Consider the following 23,708-nt stretch of genomic DNA (forward strand, 5'->3'; position numbering starts at 1 on the left):
ATTATAGAATTCAATGCTTTGATTCACCAAAAAGATAAACACTTGAGTTTTCTGAGACATGAACAATCTTCACTTGTGTGTATATTTAGGCACTATTCTCATTTTTGCTTTTTGTATGTGCGTGTGTGTGTGTGCGTGTGTGCGTGCGTTTACGTCTGCCAGTCTTGGGACTGGAACTCAGGATCTGAGTGCTGTTCCTGAGCTTTTTTACTCAAGGCTTACACTCTGCCACTTTATGCATGGCTCCATTTCTGGCTTTAGGTAGTTAATTGAAGATCAGAGTCTCATGGGCTTTGCTACCTGGGCTGTTTTCAAGCCATGATTCTCACAGATTTCAGCCTCAAGATGTAGTTTTTATTTAAAAAAAATGAACTGCAATTTATGCATTCGTTTAATAGATACCAGGGTTTTTTTTTGTTTTTGTTTTTGCCAGTCCTGGGCCTTAGACTCAGTGCCTGAGCACTGTCCCTGGCTTCTTTTTGCTCAAGGCTAGCACTCTGCCACTTGAGTCACAGCGCCACTTCTGGCCATTTTCTGTATATGCGGTGCTGGGGAATCGAACCCAGGGCTTCATGTATACGAGACAAGTGCTCTTGCCACTAGGCTATATCCCCAGCCCATAGATACCAGTTTTTTTTGAGGGACATACTCCATTTTTTAAATGATATTATCATTAATATGGATCCTTGTGCTTTTATACTGCACTTTATGGGGCAACAGTACTTTCATATGCCTTCTTGCTAGGGATCTCCTAGCCAATAGATAAGTTAAGTGTGTGAACAAATTGAGTTATAACAGTAAGCCCTTTCAACTTTACCACAAAGTAAACATTGTTACCAGCTTACAGTACATAGAATTACATTTTTTTAACTGCCTGCACTTTTCTTTGTTTGGTTTTTGGGTTCTTTTGTTGTTGATGGTGTGGTACTGTAATTTTTATTTGTTGTTTTCTGTGTTTTTTGTGACAGGATTTCCGTATATAACCAAAGCTAACCTCAAACGTGAGATCCTTATGCCTTAGCCTTCAAGCAAGGCTGCACCACCATGCCAGACCATACATTTATTTACTTATTCACTTCACTTTGTTTCTTTTTTTTTTTTTTTTTTTTTTTTTTTGCCTGTCCTGTGTCCTGGACAGGCACAAACACAGAAAAAAGTTAGCAAGTATTAAAGCTTTTTTTGTTTGCTTTATTGCTAGTACCGAGGCTTTGTACTTTCACTAAGCTTACTTGATCACAGCTGACACTCTACCACTTAAGCCATGTCCCTGGTTTAGAATTTTTCTGGTGAGTTGGAGATAGAGTCTCTTGCATTTTTCTGCCCAGGCTGACTTTAAACTGCCATCCTCTAGCTCTCAGCTTCCTGAGTAGCTAGGATTAGAGGCATGAGCTACTAGGACTTGGCTATATTTTCTTTTTTTTTTTTTTTTTTTTGGCCAGTCCTGGGCCTTGGACTCAGGGCCTGAGCACTGTCCCTGGCTTCTTCCCGCTCAAGGCGAGCACTCTGCCACTTGAGCCATAGCGCCGCTTCTGGCCGTTTTCTGTATATGTGGTGCTGGGGAATCGAACCTAGGGCCTCGTGTATCCGAGGCAGGCACTCTTGCCACTAGGCTATATCCCCAGCCCCTATTTTCTTTATGTAAATACAGCAAATGTTTATTTTCAACAGCTTAATGTTATCCTAAAAAAAATCTTTGTGTGTCTTCTAGTTCTCTTTAGGATCAGTTTCTTTTTAAATACATGTTTCTTATTACAGATTTTAGAAAATATTTTACTTATATTTCAGGATGTTCAAGATCCTTCAGTATTTATAACTTTCCCTTTGGAGGAAGATGAAAATATATCATTAGTTGCTTGGACAACCACTCCCTGGACTCTGCCTAGTAACCTTGCTCTATGTGTTAATCCTGATATGCAGTATGTAAAGATAAAAGGTAAGTATGAGTGATCCTGGTTATTTGTGATTCATGGTGATATGACAATAAGCAAGGAGACCCTATCTCAAAAACCAAAAATAAATAAATAAGTGAAAGATAACCTCAAAAAAGTATTTTTTATTTCTCATTGAAAACGAATGCACAAACAATTAAGTCACTAGATGCCAGTAGCCCATGCTTTATAATCCTAGCTACTCAGGAGGCTGAGAGGATTGCAGCTCAAAGTCGTCCCCATCAGGAATGTCTGTGAGACTCTTATCTCAGTAAACCCCTCAGAAAAACCAGAAGTGGTACTGTGGCTCAAGTGGTAGAACACTAGCCTTGAGCTGAAGATCTCAAGGACAGAGCCCAGGCCCAGAGTTCAAGCCCCACAACTGACAAAAAAAATTTTAAAAAATCTCAGTGATTGCTGATCCAGCTCTTTCTACAGTAAAAATAAGAAAGAAAGGTTTAATTTACAAGTAGGGGCAAAGACTCCTCGCTACCACATATACAGAAAAGACCAGGGCTTCATGTGTACAAGGCAAGCACTCTAGCACTAGGCCATATTCTCCACCCCTGGTGAGATTTTTGTGTGTGTGCTAATATACGGAAGAATGTTTAGAATATATTAAGTGATCATAATTTGGAAAACAAAAGTAGTAGCTTAAGATTGTTTAAAAATTTTTAAGTACATTATGTGAAAATTGAGCTATATAATTTGAGGGTAGGGATGGGAGAAATGGGAGAGAACATGGAAGGTGTGACACTGATCAAGAAACACTGTACTCATAATTTTACTTATAGAATATTTGTACTACTACTTAATAATACATTAAAATTTAAAGAATAAAATGAAACTTTCACATGGTGGCTCATGCCTGTAATTTGAGCTACTCAGGAGTCTGAGAACTAGAGGATCATGGTTGAAAACCAGCCCAGTTGGAAAAGTCTGAGAAACTCCATCTTCAGTTAACCAGAAAAATAGGCATGGCTTAAGTGGTTGTCACACATTTTATGTAGATTATTATATGCACACAAATAAGCATGTACAAGGATGAACTTTGTGAACCACTAATTTTCTTAAAAATGATATGGGAACAATCAATAGTCTCTACCTTACTGCCTTTGATATCTGTGTCTTATGAACATCCTTGAAGTGTTGCATGGTTCCTCTGTGGGTTTTGGGCACACTAATTGTTGGTACGGGTATTTCAGAAGCTCTTAGTAAAAAAATATAGCATGCCTAATGTTTGTATTTAAAGCCAGCTGGTCTAATGTTACTGAACTCTACTTTTTTCCTTGTTCTCATAGATGTTGCCAGAGGAAAATTACTCATTTTAATGGAGGCCAGATTATTAGCCCTCTATAAGTTGGAAAGTGACTATGAGATCCTTGAAAGGTGATTATTCAAATAATTAGTGGGTATATGTGTCTGATACTACTTTTAAAAAGACAAGATTGGGCTGGTAATATGGCCTAGTGGTAGAGTGCCTGCCTCGTTTGTATATATATAAAGCCCTAGGTTCGATTTCTCAGCATCTCATATATAGAAAAAGCCAGAGGTGGCACTGTGGTTCAAGTGGTAGAGCACTGGCCTTGAGCAAAATGAAGCCAGGGACAGTGCCCAGGCCTTGAGTTCAAGCCCCAGGACTGACCAAAAAAAAAAAAAAAAACTAAAAAGACAAGCTTTAGCCATGAACTGGTGGCTCATACCTGTAATCCTTAGCTAGTCAGGAGGCTGAGATCTGAGAATCGAAGTTTGAAGCCAGCCAAGTCAGGAAACTTCAGCTCACCAGCAAAAACCCAGAAATAGAACCATGGCATAAGTAACAAAGCACTAGCTTTGACTAAAAAAGCCAAGCAAGGATGTGAGCCCCTGAGTTCAAGCCCCAGTACAAGCACCAAAGAACAAGTGAAAGCTTTGTTATCTGAAAGTTGTATTATTCATATTCAAATTAAGTTTTAAGTTTTAAGTTTAGTTTGCGTGACTAACCAAAAGCATGGTGATTTAATGTGTCCTTAGATTCATTTCTTAGATTTTTAACATTATTGTTCATTTGAATTTTCCAATTCTCCTATTTCTAGGTTCCCTGGTGCCTATCTGAAAGGCAAGAAGTACAAGCCCTTGTTTGACTACTTTCTGAAGGTAAGCCCAGAGACACTGTTCTACAGCTCTTCATCGTTTGCTATCTGAAATGGAGTTTACATAATCTTGTTGTTATACTGGTCTAGTTAGTGTGCCTGAACCTAGAAGTTCTACTTTAGCACTGTCATTAATTCGGCTTCCTTCTTTTAAAATTATATGGGAATGCTTATAAACAGTTTTTCAAATTACAGAAGAAATCACATTACATTTGATAGGATTGGGGGGGGGGGGACAGTAATGGGGCTTGAACTCAGAGCCTAGGTACTGTCCCTGATTTTTTGCTCAAGGCTAGCACTCTACCACTTTGAGCAACAACACTTCGGGTTTTCTGGAGATAAGAGTCTCATGAACTTCCCTGCTGGGCTGGCTTTGGAACACAATCCTCAGATCTCAGCCTCCTGAGTTGCTAGGATTATAGGCATAAGCCACCACTGCCCAGCTTTGGTAGGATTTAAATGTGTATATTTTTAATCCTTAAATCTGCTAGGGGATTTTTTTTTTATACAGTTCTTACAGTTTAAGATAGTGCTCAGAATAGATAAGAAGCATATGGAATTCCTTCAGGGAAGTTGACATGGTGGATATTTTAAATCTTGGTATCACTATAGCTTATAAACTTAGTTCCTTAATTTTTTTTTTTGACATATATCCTTTTGTACTGGTGATATGCAGAGGCTTTACCATTTCCTTTGGGGCAGTGTCACCCTTTCGCTCTCGCCCAGTTTCCCCCTCCCATCCCTGAACACAAATTATATAGCTCATTTTCAGTAGTGTCATACAACTCTTATCTGTATAACTCACCTTCTACCACCATAAAAAGAACAAGGTAAAGCAAAAATTCCTCTTTCATCCTTATTTGAAGGTCTTGGAAAAAAATAACAATCCTATCAAACTATGATCTCAAATCACAGCTCAGGATCAGACATCTGCTGATCCTCTGCCATTTTTAGTTCATTTTTAGTTCATCATTGATGTCTTTTGGGGTGGGGGGGGGGCGGGAGGACCAGTCCTGGGCCTTGGTCTCAGGGCATGAGCACTGTCCCTGGCTTCTTTGTGCTCAAGGCTAGCACTCTGCCACTTGAGCCACAGCGCCACTTCTGGCTGTTTTCTATATATGTAGTGCTGGGGAGTTGAACCTAGGGTTCCATGTATACGAGACAAGCACTCTTACCACTAGGCCATATTCCCAGCCCCATCATTGATGTCTTGACAGTAGTGTTGTCTATCTTGATTTTTCACATCTTTCATTTTCTACTTAAAATATCCTTCATGTTGTGATCCAGTGTTTCTGTGTGTTCTGCCCTTGATCCATTCTCTTTGCAAGCCGTTGGCCATTTGCCAGCTTTCAGAGGAGCTTCCTAGATGTGTCCAGACTTTATCCTTAATCACATCCCCAAACTGACTCTTTCTTTTCCCATCTCTCTTTTTCATGAAATTTTCCTCCCATTTAAATATCCCTCTTTCTTTTTGCAATTTATCTGCTGCATATCTGAACTCAAATACCATCATCTTTAAGAGAAGTTCTCTGAAATGCTTTTGTCATGTAATGACATTTTTTACTTTACTATCTGAAGACCTTGAACTCAGTTGAAAGGAAAAGGAAAACAAAGCCACATGTATTGACTGAAAATGCACTAGGAAGTGAATTAGTTAGGGAGCACTTTTGGGGGGAGTAGGGAAACACTTTTTGGTGCTGGGTTCAATCCCCAGCACTTCCCCCCACACACACATTATCCAGGAGGAAAATGGTAAAATAGCCTGCAATTCAGTGCAACAACAGGGCAGTGCTATGATCCTCCAGCTCACATTCTCTTGTGCTATACCTCTACCATAAGGAAGTTACTCCAAAGGTCACACTTTGTGTCTGACACTTTCATTGTGTGTCAACACTATCAATCAGTGCACACCCTGCTTCCTACACTCCCATTTGTACACAAAACTGAAAAGGTGAGATTGAGCCTGTTTTATCCCATGTGGATAGAGTTGTTTTTGTGACTGCATTAAGAAGGGGAGTATACAAATCTATGTGCTTATCAAGGCCTTTAAATTCTCCATGTGCTCCTGCAGGAAGATGCAGGCTAGTGGACATCAGGCAAGAGGCAGGATCTGAGTACCTGGGCCCTGCTGGTGTAAGGCAAACAGGAAATGTGTGCTGATTTAGTGCTTATAAGGCATGCATCTCACTGAGTAAGGAGGAGGATTCTAGAAGAAGGTGGTCATTTCAATGCATGTAAATACCTGCTTGGGATTTCCAGGCACCCAGATGAATCTAAGCCCTGCCCTCCAAAAAAAAAGAAAAGAAAAGAAAAACCCATGGGACTTTGGGATGGAATAAGGGATAACTGGGGGTCACCTTCAGAGGCTGAAGGCCCAACCCAAGGAATGCATGTTAGAAGGCATTGTCTGATGGTCCCAGAAATACAAAAGGGAACGAATATCTTTACCATAAAGAATTAGGGGCTATGGCAGAGGAAGTTTCCATGTGTTCCAGGTGAAAGGCTTGACTTAGTTTAAAAGATGCAAAGTTAGGTAGATTAGTTCGGTCCCAGGCCCCCTGGAGAAGGTGCTGCTGCAGAAGGCATTACTGGTCTGGAAAGCCAACCCACCAGCACTTTTGTGTGCTAGAGAGGGAACAGGTTTTCTGAGACTGTACAATAAGCCATACTGGGACAATGGTAGAGGTTGGACCAGTTGTGTGGCCAAAGCGTTTAGAAATTTTTTCTGCAAGCCTTCTGATAATTAAATCCTATGTATGTGGTGAGCCATGGCCAAGGAAGTGGAGTATTAGAACAGTATGTTTCTTTCTAACCTGTAATAATTGGTGAACTCTAACTGAAAATAACTACATGTTAAATGTTTTGTTTTCAGGCTGTTATCATTGTTGAATCCATTGTACTTTACCTGATGTACACTGGCCTTTCTTTTCCAGTATAAAGAAAAAGGTGCTTTCACTGTTCTTGTCGACCACTATGTGAAGGAGGAAGAAGGCACAGGGGTTGTGCATCAAGCCCCTTACTTTGGTGCTGTGAGTAGCATAATTCCATGAATGTGTTTGTGGGAAGTAAATATCTAGGATGCTAAGCTGTGGATCTAAAGTTCTTGGCTTTGTCTGATCCATTGAGTTAGCCTATTTTATGGCTCATTGCTCCCAGATGGCTCATGAAACTTATATGTACAGTTCCCATTCATCCTGACCTATCTGCCTTCTCCCAGCGTCCTTGTTAGAGTGAGATGAGCTAATGTGGTAGAGTGCTCAGACCATTGCCTAACATGGAACTCTATTAATTGTTAACAAACTTCATGTCTGTTTGTGAAGCACAATGGTATAATCTGGGGCCACTATGCCATGTGTGCTCATCCTTTAGAGTGTCTCTTGACTGGATGTAAGGGACATTTCATCTGTATGTACATCAGTCTCATGTACTAAATAAATGCTTCATGCCTCATATCTGTGTATTACTTTACATATGTGCTATTAAGACAAATCAAATTTGATTTAGTTTTAGGACTATTGTTTATCACTATAATGGTTAGGAAAATAAGGCTAGGTGATCTGATTTCTGCCTGGCTCTGAGGCTTTTCATTCTCTAAATGGTCTTGTGTCTGAAGATGATCCCATGTAGATACTGAAATTCTGAAAAATCCTCTCAAACCTGTCATCTCATGCTTCCTTCTTTCTCCACAGCCACATTTTTTGTTTCTTTTTGTTTGTTTTTCTTTGCACACATTTAAAAAATTGTTTTCTCTGTTCTCTTCTTCCCTCCATCCTGCCTACCATTGCCTCTCCCAGGATGACTATCGGGTCTGTATGGATGCCAACATTATTCAGAAAGACTCGGTTCCCATTTGTCCTGTGGATGCTTCAGGCTGCTTCACAGCAGAAGTGACAGATTTCACAGGACAGTATGTGAAGGTGTGTAGTACATATGACAGAAGATTTTGTCTCATCATACATATTTCATCCATCAGTTTTTTTCCCCACTAAGGAAATTAAGGCAACTAATTGATATCCTTCATTATTTACAACTGTATTATAATCAATCCAGTAAGTTGGGAGTTTTTTTGCCTTTGCTGTTTGTTTGGACTTTTTTCTGCCACGTAAGGTCAGCAAAGACAGCTATTCTCAAAGATTCATTATCTTAGAGGCAACATACTTTAGCTTCAGAGACAGAAGTCAGAAAATCTGATTTTTGTCTCATAAAGCTATCTTTTTTGTTTGTTTAGTTTTTTTTGCCAGTCCTGGGACTTGGGACTCAGGGCCTGAGCACTGTCCCTGGCTTCTTTTTGCTCAAGGCTAGCATACTACCACTTGAGCCACAGTACCACCTCCAAGTTTTTCTGTTTATGTGGTACTGAGGAATTGAACCCAGGGTTTCGTGCATGCAAGGCAAGAACTCTACTGCTAAGACATATCTTTTCCCCTGAACAGAGTATTGTATGTATGTATTATATGTACATATATCTGTGTGTATATGTATTTTGGGCAAAATTAGGGTTTGAACTCAGAGCCTCATGGTTACTAAATAGTTGCTTTGATACTTGGTCATGCCTCCAGACCATTTTTGCTTTAGTTATTTTTTGAATAGGGCCTTCTATTTTTGTCTAAACCAGCATCTCACCCAATATTTTGCCTATGGCCTCCTGAGTAGCTGTCCCAATGTTCTCCTGAGTAGCTGGGACCTTAGGCATGTGCCACTCCATCTCATTGATTGAAATAGGAGTGCCTTTGCTGACCTAGAATTTATCTCTTCTCCCTGAGAGTTGGGATTACAGATATGAGCCGCTGAGCCTGACCTAAACAGACTATTTTTAAATGAAATGTGTTACTTGTGTCTTTTATTTCACAATAAAAGGTCAGATTTTAGTAATATAATTGCATTGTTACTAAGTATGGTATGCTGTTCAGTAACTAAATTTTCTATTTTTAAAAAAAAGGATGCTGACAGAAATATCATCAGGACACTGAAGGAACATGGCCGACTTCTTATTGCCAGCACTTTCACTCACAGCTATCCTTTCTGCTGGAGGTAAGAGGAGAAAAGGACTTGCAGTGCAGCAAATTAATTTTGTTATAACCATATTATTTTTAGGCTGACAAATATTTCTGCAGTTCTATAATAGGATTTATTGAGAAACTAATGGGGTTGTCAGGTTTTAATATAATATCATAATATAGCCTATAATAATAATATATACCATAATATAGTGGCTCATACCTATAATCTTAGGTACTCAGGAGGCTGAGATATGAGGATTACAGTTCAAAGCCTGCCTAAGCAGGAAAGTCTGAGACTTTTATCTCCAATTTACTACCAAAATGCTGGAAGTGGAACTGTAGTTCAGGTAGTAGAGTGCCAAGCTTAAGCAAAAAGCTAAACAATGACTATACCTGAGTTCAAAACGAACATGCAGGGGGAAAATACAATGTAAATATTTAGATGAAAATGTAATACTTTAATAGCTTAAAATTCAGTCTCCACATTTCCTTCTCTATTGACATTCATGTCACACCTCAGAAAACTCATGAACAGACTGTTTTATTTCTAATCCTTTTTTTTGTTGTTGTTGTTACTGGTTTGTTTTTGTTGTTTTTTATGCCAGCATTAGGGCTTGAACTCAGACTTTTTTTTTTTCTTGTCCTGGTGCTTGAACTCAGGGCCTGGGCCCTATCCTGGAGCTTTTTTTTGCTCAAGGCTAGCACTCTATCACTAAGCCACATTCCCAGACCCAGAACCTAACATTCTTGCTTTGCTTTTTTGCTTAAGACTAGTGCTCTACCACATACATGAACCATACCTCTACTTCCAGCTTTTTTTTTTTTTTTTTGGCCAGTCCTGGGGCTTGGACTCAGGGCCTGAGCACTGTCCCTGGCTTCTTCTTGCTCAAGGCTAGCACTCTGCCACTTGAGCCACAGTGCCACTTCTGGCCATTTTCTGTATATGTGGTGCTGGGGAATCGAACCTAGGGCCTCATGTATACGAGGCAAGCACTCTAGCCACTAGGCCATATCCCCAGCCCTACTTCCAGCTTTTTGTGGTCGATGGGAGATAAGAGTCTCGCAGATTTGTTTCGCAGGCTAGCTTCACTCTCAGATCTCAGCCTCCCCAGCAATTAGGGTTACAGGCATGAGTTACAAGAACTTGGCTCTACTCTTATTCTTTTTTTGGCTTTTACCCTTCTTGTATTATGAAGGAAGCTGACCAGTTTGAGAAATTTAGATGTTTGTATAATAAAAGTGAATATTAGCTGAATAGACCGTGGTGATGTTAATAAGAGAATAAAAGTTGACTTTTCCTGTGGGTACCTGTGTGCCCCTATCTGCCTCACTGCATCTATAATTCTATATCCTTAGGTCAGATACTCCACTCATTTACAAAGCAGTGCCCAGCTGGTTTGTACGCGTGGAACACATGGCGGACCAGCTTCTGAAGAACAATGACCTGTGTTACTGGTGAGCATAAGATGTTTCCTCATACTGTCCTTTGAAAATTCACAGTTAGATTAATAGGGAGTCATACTCCCTCCAAATTAAGTCATCTTTTGTTGTTTATTGTGTCAGTTGTCTTTATTCCATATGTTAAGTCACAGAAAATAATTCAATATTGTAGGACTAATACTGCAGATAAGGAAGCAATTATCTTTTTAAAAATCCAATGGCAAACAAATACAATTATGCTATTCGGTATCTGCTATGTGGAAAATGACCTATGTAACTTGTAGGCAGGATTGAAGATGGAAACTAGGGGAAAGTAAAAGAAGAGGTGATATTGTCCCAAAAAGAAATACACTCATTACCTGACTTATGAAATGGTAATGCCTATGTATGGCACCTTAATAACAACAATAAAATTATATTTTTTAAAATATGGCAACCAGATGTCAGTGGCTCACGCCTTATAATCCTTGCTACTCAGAGACTGAGATCTGAGGATCACAGTTTGAAGCCAGGACAGGCAAGCAGGAAAGTCCATGAGACTCTTATTGCCAGTTCACCACCAAAAAGTCAGAAGTGGAGCTGTGCCTCAAGTGTTAGTCTTAAGCAAAAAAGATCAATGACAATACTCAGGCCCTGATTCAAGCCCCAGGATACCACACCCCCACACCCCACACCCTCACACCCCACACCCCCCCGCCCACACACACACAATGTAAATAAACAACTACCACTAGCTGGGAAATGACCCTAAGATTATATTCTAGTCCAATTTCAGGGTGAGCATTATTTTAGTCTATATCTGCCAAAGCCACTTATGCTTCCTCCCTTCTGTGGAGTAGGTAATGTCTCCTGCTCTTCTCTTTGTGGACATGTCACAACACAGACATGTGAAAGCCCAAATTGTGTCCTTTCATTCTGTGTGTACAGCATGGAACAAGGCCTTATATATTTCAAAAAGAAAACATTTTTCACTGTGAGTTTGCACTAAAATTTGTACTTCCCACGAGGATTCAATACATTGGATTTTGGGAGACTAGAGAACAAAAGGTGTGGTTTATGAGCTGCAATTTTTCTACCATAGTAAAATCCTTGTCTCTCATAAAACAGGCTTTGAATTTCTATGACTAGCAAGCTCACTAGTTCCCCAGTGTGTGAGGTACTGGGTACAGAATGGTAGTAATATGGCTGTAGGCATAGAAACTGATCTACATAGGATGCTAAGTGTACTAATCAAGGAAGAAGAGAATACTTGAGAGCTTTGGGGTGATCTGACTCAGTCCTATGCTTGGGAAGGATCCTACAGAACCAAACTTCTAGGTAGTAGGAGCTTTTTTCTCGTCAGAAGCAGAAATACTAGGAATATGGGAGATGGCAAAGAAGGAAGACTTCATATCAGCAAAAACAGGTGAGAAACAGCAAGCTGAGGAAATTGCCTTATTGCTGGATCCTGAAGTGCAAATCAAGGTTGAGCTGAAAGGAGGCTGGAGAGGTGGGTGTGGCAGGCATGTGTGTTAAGGTTCAACGGTGATAGCATAGACCATTGCATGTACTGAAGACATGTTCCTCATAATGTTAGCATTTCTAGACTGTTTAGTCCACAAAGAATATCACAAAGGCTTTTGTCTTACATAGGTTCTTAACATAATTGATCATCTTTTATGCTTATGGCAGGGTCCCAGAGTTTGTGCGAGAAAAGCGGTTTGGAAATTGGCTAAAAGATGCACATGACTGGGCAATTTCTAGAAACAGATACTGGGGTACCCCCATCCCACTGTGGGTCAGTGAAGACTTGGAGGAGGTAAGGCAGCATCTTAAGTCATTGTGTTCACTTTTGCCGCTATCTTCATGCTTTCTGAATATAGTATAAAAGAATATGGCGCTTTTTTTTTTCTGTTTTCTTAGTTGTTGGCTTTTGATTTTTGTTTGTTTTTTCATTTATTTCCTCCTAGAATTGTGGGATGATACAAAAATCTGGCTTTAGGGTTTTAATTTTTATTTTACAAAAATACAGTTTGAGGGCTGGGAATATGGCCTAGTGGCAAGAGTGCTTGCCTCGTATACATGAAGCCCTGGGTTTGATTCCTCAGCACCACATATATAGAAAACAGCCAGACGTGGCGCTGTGGCTCAAGTGGCAGGGTGCAAGCCTTGAGCAAAAAGAAGCCAGGGACAGTGAGTGCTCAGACCCTGCGTTCAGGCCCAGGACTGGCAAAAAAAAACACAAAAAACAAACAAACCACTGAATAAAAAAAAAATACAGTTTGACCAGGCACTTGTAGATCAAGCCTGTAATCTTAGCTCTGCAGGAGGTTGAGATCTGAGGGTTGCAGTTCAAAGCCAGCTGGGGCAGGTCTGTGAGACTTATTTCCAGTTCAGCACCAAAATAGAAAGGGAACTGTGGCACAAATAGTAGAGCATTTGCCTTGTGTAAAAACAACTCAGGGATAGCACCCAAGTCCTGAGTTCAAGCCCCAGGACTGGAACAAAAGAAAGAATTCAATTTGTAGCCAGGTGCTAATATTAGGCTCATGTCTGTAATCCTAGCTACTCAGGAGGGTAATCTGAGAATTGTAGTTTGAAGCCAGCCCATACAAAAAGGTCCAAAAGACTTTTTTGTTGTTGTTGTCGATCATGGGGCTTGAACTCAGCCTGGGTGCTATCCCTGAGCTCTTCAGCTCAAGCATAGCACTCTACCACTTGAGCCACAATGCCTCCTCTGGTTTTCTGGTGGTTAAATGGAGATAAGAGTCTCACGAACTTTGCTGCGTGGGCTGGCTTTGAACCACAATCCTCAGATCTCAACCTTCTGAGTAGCTAGGATTACAGATGTCAACCACCAGTGCCTAACTTCTGAAAGACTTCAGCAAAATGCTGGACTGGAGGTATAGGTCAAGTGATAAAAGTGGTAGAGCATCCGCTATCAGTGAAAAAGCCAAGAGAGAACTCAGAATCCTGAGTTCAAATACCAGTACCAGCACAAGGGAAATACACACACACACGCACACACGATCAGGCCATGGCTGTGAATTTTAAAATTCTCTCCAGGTAGGAACCTTCTGATATGGGTATGCATAACAAAGTAGAGAAATCAGCACTTGCCTTTTCCATGTCTTCCTTCAGCCCAGACTGGGTTTGATTTTTTGGCAATACTGGAATTTGAACTCAGAATCTTGTACTTGCCTAGCAGGTAACTACTACTTGAGCCATGCTTGCAGTCCTTAATGAACTGCTGAAGGAAATCAGAGATTTCTGAAACTAAACATGAGTGTCATTTATATGAACTAACTCAGCATGATCTGTGGTTCTAAGGTTCTTCACTTTGCTTTTTCATAGGTAGTTTGCATTGGGTCCGTGGCAGAACTTGAAGAACTATCAGGAGTAAAGGTTTCCGATCTCCACCGAGAGAGGTTAGTTTCTGAATGCTTGAATTACTTCAGTAGTGTCATCACCTGTTACCACACAGTCTATAGTGAATTACAGGAACACCTGTAAAACACTAGTTTATTACTTTGTTGATAGCACATGTCACGTTGAGATAATGTGCCCTTTCTCTTTGATTAAAACATCAGGTGACTTTGCATAACTGGACACTCCTGGTGCTCTCTGAAAGCTTTTTTTAATTTAATATTTTAACTGTTATAACAGTATTGTACAAAGGTAAAGGGTACATTTCTTTATAATAGTTCGTTTTCTCTGAAGGATTTTGAGAACTGTCATGTACATAGTCGTGCATTACTTAATCATAGTATGTGTTCTGTGATAATTTTGCTGATGGTATGGATTAATTGTTCAACATGCTCAGCTTCTAGATGACATCAAGAGACGTGTTAACTATAAGATGTAAGTGAGCTGGGCATCATTGGCTCACACCTATAATCCTAGCTACTTGGGAGGCTAAGATCTGAGGATCGTAGTTCAAAGCTAGCCCAGGCTGGAAAGTCCGTGGTACTTGTATCTCCAATGAACCACCAGAAAACCAGAAGTCGCACTATGGCTTAAGTGGTAGAGTGCTAGCCTTGAGCTGAATTGCTCAGGGACAGCGCCCAGGCCCAGAGATCAAGCCCCACGACTAACAACAAAAAAAAGATGTGAGTGTTGATAGCTTAACAGAGCATATTATTTTAAAGTAGGAATCAGGCCATGAATAAAATATAGTAGGTATTTAAATTAATACATTCTCATCATTGTGTATTATAGACTGTGTATATTAGTATGTGGTATACAGTACTTTTAACATCTTGTAGCTTTAGTAGGTTTGTGTGCTTCACCACTAACAAGTTAATAATGCCGTGTTAGGGCTACAATGATGTCACTAAGTGACATTCTATATTTCCATTATGTTCATAACTGCAACCTTTTCAGGGCTTTATGTTTCTACTGGCACTTTAAGTGAAAGTTCCATTGTGCCTAACTCTTAAGTGGCAACTTTTCTGTTTATTAGCATTGACTACCTGGCTATTCCATCACGGTGTGGGAAAGGCTCGTTGCGGCGAATCTCTGAAGTTTTTGACTGCTGGTTTGAGAGTGGCAGCATGCCTTATGCTCAAGTTCATTATCCATTTGAAAACAAGAGGGAATTTGAAGATGCTTTTCCTGCAGATTTCATTGCTGAGGGCATCGACCAAACCAGAGGATGGTATGCCAATTCTTCCTGAAAGTGTTTTCGTTGATTTCATTTTATTGACCCAGTATTGGTAGCTGGGAACAAGTCGAACTGTTCATTCTTACCACCAAGCATAAACATAGACTCACGTACAGGCCGGGGGCTGCTGGCTCATACCTACAATCCTAGCTACTCATGAGGCTGAGATCTGAAGATAAAGGTTCAAAGGTAGCCCAGACAGGAAAATCTATGAGACTCTTCTCTACCTCCAATTAACTTTCAGAAAACCAGAAGTGGAATGTGGGTCAAAGTGGTAGAGCACTAGCCTTGAATGAAAAAGCTCAAGGATAGTGTCCAGACCCTGAATTCAAGCTCCCAACACCAACAACAAAAAAGACTCAACTACTACAATAGGGCAGTAATGTTCCAATTTGAATTGTTTCACTTTAGAAAATATATTGGAAATGTATATGCTACAAAGTACTTAACATGCGTTCTTAGCTTGTTTATTTCAAGTCATTTGCCCTGATATTTTTTGTTTGGTTGATTTTTTTGTTGTTTTGTTGGGGTGGGTTTTTTTTTTTTTTTTTCCAGTCCTGGGATTGGGGCACTCTCCCTGAGCTTCTTTTGCTGAAGTTTAGCCTCTTTGTGCTCAAAGCTAGTATTCTACCTTTTGAGCCACAGTGCCACTTCCGATCTTTTCTGTTTATGTGGTACTAAGGAATTGAACTCAGTGCTTCATGCATGCTAGGCAAGCACTCTACCACTAAGCCACATTCCCAGCCCCTGCCCGTGTTTAATGAGCATTTATATGTCAATAGATTGGGAGCTAGAAATGTGGGTGGTAGTTGAAAATATGCTCAAATATTGACTCTAGCTTTATAAATTAACCTTCTAAAGAAATTCACATTGAACTAGTAATGATAATAACATATATCTATGGGAAATTTGAGCCTTGGTTTTATCCGAAGCCCTGTTTAAAGCAAGTGCGTATATCATAATTGAAAATGGTAACTTGCCTTACTTCATACATTAATTTTTCTTTTGTTTCTTTTTTTTTTACACTTTTGTATAGTACTAGATCTTGAACTCAGGGTTTCTTGCTTAGCTTTTCCACTCAAGGTTGTCATTCTATTACTTGAACACATTCACTCCAGGCATTGGTTTTGTTACTTTTAATTGGAGATCAAAAGCCTCTCAGATTTGTCTGCCTAGGCTAACTTTGAAGTGTGGTCCTCAGATCCCAGCCTCCTGAATAGCTAGAGACATTACAAGATCTTGCTTAGTTTTTTCTACTCAGGTTGTCATTCTACCACTTGAGCCTCCACTCTGGCTTTTTGGTGGTTACTTTGTGATCAGAGTCTCAGATTTATCTGCCCAACCTGGCTTGGAACTGGTATCCCCAGGTCTCATCCTCCTGCATAGCTAGGATTACAGATGTGAGCCACTAGCATCTAGCCAGTCTTTTGAGTTTTACTTGAATGTTTTTTATATCTTCTTCCTTCAGAATGTCCCATATGTGAGACTTACCAGTTATTCTCAGCAAGCATTTCTGGTGATCTTAAGGTTCTTCAGATCACTGGCTCCAATGAAGTGAGGCTCCCCCACTGTTGGAGATCCTGGTAGCAGAAAAGGGGTCAGCACATTTTTGCAAATTCTGTTTTGCAAGCCAGAAACTTCTAATTTCATTGATCTGTGGGTTCTAGGCTTCCGTATTTCTTATCCTACCCTAAATGATTCTGGTGTGTAATCAGAATCATTGCTTTATGTGATTATCAAGAAGTATAATGTATCAAAAACACATTTCACCCACTAAGCCAATACATTTTTTTCCTGTGCTTCATTTCCTTTGTTTTTCCTGTGTTTTTTTATTTGTTTTGTGTGTTTTTTTGTACAGGTTTTACACTCTGTTGGTACTGGCCACAGCCCTCTTTGGACAACCACCTTTCAAGAATGTGATTGTAAATGGACTTGTCCTGGCAAGGTAAGTTTACTCTTTTCCTTTTTTTTGACCAGTCCTGGGCCTTGGACTCAGGGCCTGAGCACTGTTCCTGGCTTCTTTTTGCTCAAGGCTAGCAACTGTACCTCTTGAGCCACAGCGCCACTTCAGCTTTTTCTATATATGTGGTGCTGAGGAATCTGACTCAGGGCTTCATATATACAAGGCAAGCCCTCTACCACTAGGCCATATTCCCAGCCCCATTTTCTTTCTTAAATAGAGGAATTTAGTAAATTCTAGCTCTAATTCTCCCCTTTCTCATCTGAGACCTTTTGTTTCTCCTTTTCTTCTTTTTTGTCCAGTACTGGCATTTGAACTCAGAGCTTTATACTTGCTTGCACCACACCTCCAGCACCCTTTTTTTCTTAAAAAACAGTTATACAAATCTTTCTGCCTGCCTCATCATCCTTCTAAGTTTTGGAATTAGAAGCCTACACGTACATCTGTCCACTGTTCCTCCTTTATTATTACCATTCCTATGCCCACCTTGGTTTACTGATTTCACATGTCCACTGTTTTCTAAAGAAGAGTTGTACATTGAGAATCAGACTTCCAATAGTAGAAGCAATCGAATAACTGCCTCACTCTCAGGCAATGCTAATGGCTTACTTAAGTTGGCCTTTTCCTGATAGGTCTTACTTACTCTGTCCATCGGTCCTGAAATGTGGTAGGTTTTAGTTCTTGCTTAGGGACTTTTTGTTTGTTGGTCGTTTTGCTTTGTTTTTGCCATCCCTGGATCTTGAACTCATGGCCTGGACATCGGTTTGAGCTCAGAGCTTTGTTTTGCACTTAGTTCATATTCCAAATAGAGGCATTTTGTATACTTCTGTAATATGTGTAATATAGTCTTTTAACTTTTTTGTGTGTGTGTTCGTACTGGAGCTTAAACCCAGAGCCTCAAGATCTTGCTTAGTTTTTTCTACTCATTTGAACCACAGTTCTACTTTTGGATTTTTAGTGATTAATTTGCAATAAGACTCCTGGATTTTTTTGCATGGGCTGGATTTGAACTGTTAACCTCAGATCTCAGCCTTTTGAGTCACTAGGGTTACAGGTGTGAGACATTGGCGCCCAGCAAATACATGAGGAAGCTCTGAGTTCCAGAGGTATGAAGGTCAGGATCAGAGCTACTGAATGTCACCCAGGCACTCACCCTCCCACTGAGAGTTTTTTCCCACTCCCTTAGGAGTCTTATTTGTCCTTTGCTTCCATTACTTATAGATTTGAGTGATTTCATTACCCTAAGAACCTCTATTAGTCTTCATAACTGTACTCCACACCATTCCTAATCTTTAGTAACATTAACCTGTTCTTTATCTGTGATTTCATCATTTCAAGAACATTACATACTATGGTCAGGTGCTGGTGGCTCATACCTATAATCATAGCTACTCAGGAGGCTGATATCTGAGGATCTAGGACCAAAGTCAGACATGGCAGGAAAGTCTAGGAGCCTCCTATCTCCAATTAATCATCAAGAAGCCAGTGAGCTATGGCTCAAATGGTAGAGTGATAGCCTTGAGCATCAACACCCAGAGACAGTGCCCATGCCCTGAGTTCAAGCCCTACGACTTGCACCAAAACAAACCACAATAAAGTTATACCTCCAGTGTGTAATTTTGCAAGATTATTCAGTAGAATTCCTTAAAGGTCCAGATGTTACACGTATGTATCAGAAGATCCTTTCAACTAGACATAAGTGGTTCATGCCTGTAGTCCTAGCTAATCAGGAGGCTGAGATCTAAGAATTAGGATTCAAATCCAGCATAGGCAGAAAAGTGCATGAGACTCTTATCTTTAATTAACATATAAAAAGCTTGATGTGAAGCTTTGGCTAAAGTGATAAAGCACTAGCCTTGAATGAGAAAGTCACATGAAAGTATAGGGCCCTGAGTTTAAGCCCTAGTACCACCAAAAAACTTAATTTTGTATTTCACTTTTTTGGTTTTGTTTTATTTTTGGATTCAAAGTCAGGGTCTTCCCAGCTTTCTACCTCTGGGAGGGAATCTGGGTTCTATTCTTAATATGGCAGTTGTGAAGAAAGATAACATAAACATTTGTGTACATTTTTATGTGAATGCTAAGTTCTCATTTCTCTTTGATAAATGCCAGGTATCTTTCTTCTCTGTTCTACCCTGAAGCTTCTCCATAGACTTAACCATAGTATTTAAAGTGTCAACAAAGCTACCTTATTGTTGTGCCTTAACACTAACTGTGACTAAGTTAATGCAATTCATATTTAAGTATTTCTTTCTGCAAATAATTTGGAAGTGTCACCTGGGGTTCACTTATTTAATTGGCTAGTTGGCATCTGCCTTTTTTTTTTTTTTTACAGTGATGGACAAAAAATGAGCAAAAGGAAAAAGAATTATCCAGATCCACTTATGATCATCCAGAAGTACGGTGCTGATGCCCTCAGGTACTGAGCAATACTTTGCCTTGTATGTGACTTTCACTTTTTATGAAAGCATCTTCCATCCTACTAGTCAAAACCACAGATTTTTATTTTAACCATGGGCCTATTTTGTATGGAGACTTACAATGACATCGATATTGATTTTAAATCCTAAGCATAGTTTTGTAAATAAGAAGACTTTTCTAATCTAGGAGTCTTTCTGGAAAAAGACCTATTCTAGATTTCATGAGCCATCCAAAGCCTCACCGGGCTTTGGGCTTGCCTCTATCTTGCTTCCTTTCTAGATTCCTTGTCATATTGGTAGTAGAATTATCCCACTAATTTTATTTTACATTTATAGAATCATATAGGATATCTTTATACAAGACTAAAAAATTAGTATTGGAAAAATTTTAGAAAGTTAGAACCATTGCTTCAATTAGTCATAATCATGAAATCACACTCTTTTTGTTTTGGTTTGGTTTTTTGCCAGTCCTGGGTCTTGAACTCAGGGCCTGAGCATCGTCCCTGGCTTCTTTTTGCTCAAAGTTAGCACTCTACTACTTGAGCCACAGCACCACTTCCAGCTTTTTCTATATATGTGGTGCTGAGGAATCAAACCCAGAGATTCGTGTATACGAGGCGAGCACTTTACCACTAGGCCATATTCCCAACCCCCAGGCCCATAGCTATGTACCTTCAGACACAGGAGTGCATAGCCCAGGAGCAGAGTCTGTGTGCCTTCACTCAGTTATCTGTAATTACATGCATTTTGCATTATTATCCATTGAGGCTGGTAATTTTTTTTTTCTGGCCAGTCATGAGTCTTGAACTCTGGGCCTGGGTGCTGTCTCTGAGCTCTTTAGCTCAAGGCTAGTGCTCTACCACTTTGAGCCACAGTGCCATTTCCAGGTTTCTGGTGGTTTAATAAAGATAAGAATCTCACACTTTCTTGCCGGGCTGGCTTTGAACTATGATCCTTAGGTTTCAACCTCCTGAGTAGCTAGGATTATAGGCGTGAGCCACCAGTGCCCAGCTTGGGCTGGTAATTTCTTTATGGCAAAGGCTGTCCTATAGATGTTTAGCAGCATCCTTGACCTCTGCCATCAATACTCTTAGAGTACACTCATCCTTTGAAAGCTGCCCCTGTTGAACCCACATTTTCCTATGCCGGGAATGTTACTAGTATCCATGGAACAAAGGAACTGACTCACCGTAAGGATCAGACCAACCTTCCTCTTGTTCCTGCCATGTTTTGCTATGTGGTTCCATCTGGTTCTCTCCTTTATAATTTTCCAGGTGTCATACAGATGTAAGAACTATATGTGTTGCAAACTGGCTGTTTAGTGTATTTACAATTTTCTCATTTTGTAGAAAGTATATCAATCTAGCCCTGTTTGTATGTCAAGTAATAATATTTGGTTTGCTGTGGAACTTTCCTGTGTGAAATTTCTCCCTCTTCAGGTTATATCTGATTAATTCCCCTGTGGTGAGAGCAGAAAATCTCCGCTTTAAGGAGGAAGGTGTGCGGGACGTCCTGAAGGATGTGCTGCTCCCATGGTACAATGCATATCGTTTCTTCATCCAGAATGTTGTGAGACTTCACAAGGTATGCACCATAGTGGATTGAGTTTTGGCTGAGCCATGAGATGTAACTCGGTGGGGTGTGGAATTGGAGAAAGTACAAGAATCAGCTACTAGAGCCACATACCCACATGCTAGTAGCTCATGCCTGTAATCCCAATTACTTCGAAGACTAAGATCTAAGGATCACAGTTCAAAGCCAGTCCAGGCAGAAATGTCCCTGAAGACTCTTACCTACTAAACCAGCAAAAGGCCAGAAGTGGAGAGGTAGTTCAAGTGGTAGAAAGCCAGCCTTGAGTAGAAAAAACAATCAAGAGCATGAGGTCCTGAGTTCAAGCTCCTGTACCACAGCAACAAAAGTCCATTAGGAGTAAGCACCAAGGGCTTGTGACTTAGTTGTAGAGTGCTTGCCTAGCATGCATGAAGTCTTGGATTCAATTCCTCAGTACCACATGAACAGAAAAAGCCACAAGTGGCGCTGTGGCTCAAGAGGTTAATGTTAGCCTTGAGCAAAAAGAAGCCAGGATTGCTCAGGTCCTGAGTCCCAAGCCCAAGGACTGGCAAAAAAAAAAAAAAAAAAAAAAAAACAACCTCTGGTAATATATGAAAATATTAGAAAAGGAGGAAAAAGAGGGGCTGGGAATATTGCCTAGTGGTAGAGTGTTTGCCTCATATACATGAAGCTCTGGGTTCAATTCCTCAGCCAGACATATATATAGAAAAGGCCAGAAGTTCTTGCCACTAGGCCATATTCCCAGCCCCAAGTTTGTATTTTTAATATTAAAGTACTTATTAAAAAAAAAAAAAAAAAAAAAGAAAAGGCCAGAAGTGGTGCTATGGCTCAAGTGGTAGAGTACTAGCCTTGAGCATAAAGAAGCCAGAGACAGTGCTCAGGCCCTGAGCTCGAGCCCCAGGATTAGCAAAGAAAAGAAGAAGAGAAAGGAAAAAGAGTAAGCACCTGATTGAAGGGTAGGGATAGAGCCTGGGGATAGGGCCCCCCATTTGAGAAGGGTGGTCAAAGAAGGCCACTCTGGAGTGGCATTGATTTGTGACAGCAGCTCTAAATGGGTTGTTAAGATAGAAAATGTCAATGGTGATGTATATTCATGTGTCCTTTAGAATAGTGACCTGTCCATCCATGAATCAACCCATCCTGAGAAGTTCTCGGGCTAAGGCCTATCTTCTCCCCTGAGTTATTGCGGGGGCTCATCATCTCCATCACAAACACATGTTCCTATGTGTGCATTAAGACTCAGGTAGAGTACGCCCCAAGCCTGTTTATCCTCTTATCCCACTAACAACAGAACTTCTAGTAACTATTCTGTTTAGTGAGTATGTGATATTCCTTTGGATTTAGCTCAGTTTCTGCTAGTAAGGACAGCCTGAACCTCCCAGGTATGCTTTTCCCTGGCTACTGAAAAAGACATAAACTGGGCATTGGTGGTCCATGTGTATATATAATCCTAGCTACTTGAGAGGATGAGATCTAAGGATCAGGATTCCAAGCCTGGACATGAAAGGCTGTGAGACACTTACCTCCAGTTAACCACCAAAAAGCCAACAGTGAAGTTGTGGATCAACTGGCACAAACATCCATTAAGACAGACTGCACCCACCATGAGACACTTAATCCTGGGGAGAAATTCTATTACCACTGCCCTGCCAGTTGGTGCTGGTGCTACCAGAGCATGAAGGGAGTTTGGTTTTCAGAGTAGGGGTGGATAAAAGACCCTTAGGATCAAGACAGATTATTGCAGAGCAGAAAGAAACCAAGTCCTACACAAGATTTTCAAATATCTCTCTCTCAATTTAGAGCCAGTCTTTTTTTTTCTTGTTAGTCATAGGGCTTGAACTCAGGCCTGGGCACTGTCCCTGAGCTGTTTGGCACAAGGCTAGTGCTCTACCACTTAGAGCCACAATTCTACTTGCAGTTTTTGAATGGCTAATTGGAGATAAGAGTCTCAGAGGTCTTTTCTACCTGGGCTGGCTTTGAACTACAGTCCTCAGATCTCAGCCTCCTGAGTAGCTAGGATTATAGGTATGAACCACTGGCATGTGGCTTTAGAGCCACTCTTTAGTACAGTTTTAGTACAGTCCTGAATTCGTGTTCACTTATCATCATAATTAATTTATGACATAATGTTCCGGGTTAGTACTTGTCTTAGAAATAGTACTAAATATCAAAAGTTCAGGCTGGGGCTGGGAATATGGCCTAGTGGCAAGAGTGCTTTTCTCATATACATGAAGCCCTGGGTTCGATTCCCAGCACCACATACATAGAAAACAGCCAGTAATGGTACTGTGGCTCAAGTGGCAGAGTGCTAGCCTTGAGCAAAAAGAAGCCAGGGACAGTGCTCAGGCCCTGAGTCCAAGGCCCAGGACTGGCAATAAATAAATAAATAAATAAATAAAAAGTTCAAGCTGCAAACAGGGTCTTTGTGCTGTTTTCATTCAATTTTAGTGATATTATTTCCCCCCAGGCAATTAACTTTTTCCATTTTTAGGAGGAAGAAATGGAATTCCTTTACAATGAGAACACAGTTAAAGAAAGCCCTAACATCACAGACCGGTGGATCCTATCCTTCATGCAGTCACTCATAGGGTTCTTTGAGACTGAAATGACAGGT

At 40.4% G+C, this 23,708-nt stretch overlaps 1 protein-coding gene across 1 annotated transcript in view; it reads left to right on the forward strand.

Moving 5' to 3' along the window:
• Iars1 (isoleucyl-tRNA synthetase 1) overlaps positions 1-23,708 on the forward strand; it is a 57,203-nt gene that overhangs the window by 11,880 nt on the left and 21,615 nt on the right. The window contains exons 7-20 of the mRNA XM_048345403.1: positions 1,786-1,933; positions 3,230-3,317; positions 4,004-4,064; positions 6,994-7,089; positions 7,855-7,977; positions 9,000-9,091; positions 10,417-10,515; positions 12,172-12,298; positions 13,834-13,907; positions 14,942-15,136; positions 17,001-17,087; positions 19,438-19,521; positions 20,962-21,106; positions 23,586-23,706. Coding sequence (XP_048201360.1) covers positions 1,786-1,933; positions 3,230-3,317; positions 4,004-4,064; positions 6,994-7,089; positions 7,855-7,977; positions 9,000-9,091; positions 10,417-10,515; positions 12,172-12,298; positions 13,834-13,907; positions 14,942-15,136; positions 17,001-17,087; positions 19,438-19,521; positions 20,962-21,106; positions 23,586-23,706 — 1,540 coding nt within the window. The remainder of the gene's footprint in view (positions 1-1,785; positions 1,934-3,229; positions 3,318-4,003; positions 4,065-6,993; positions 7,090-7,854; positions 7,978-8,999; positions 9,092-10,416; positions 10,516-12,171; positions 12,299-13,833; positions 13,908-14,941; positions 15,137-17,000; positions 17,088-19,437; positions 19,522-20,961; positions 21,107-23,585; positions 23,707-23,708) is intronic.

The sequence above is a fragment of the Perognathus longimembris genome, chromosome 1, assembly GCF_023159225.1.
Source record: "Perognathus longimembris pacificus isolate PPM17 chromosome 1, ASM2315922v1, whole genome shotgun sequence".
Taxonomy (NCBI): Eukaryota; Metazoa; Chordata; class Mammalia; order Rodentia; family Heteromyidae; genus Perognathus; species Perognathus longimembris.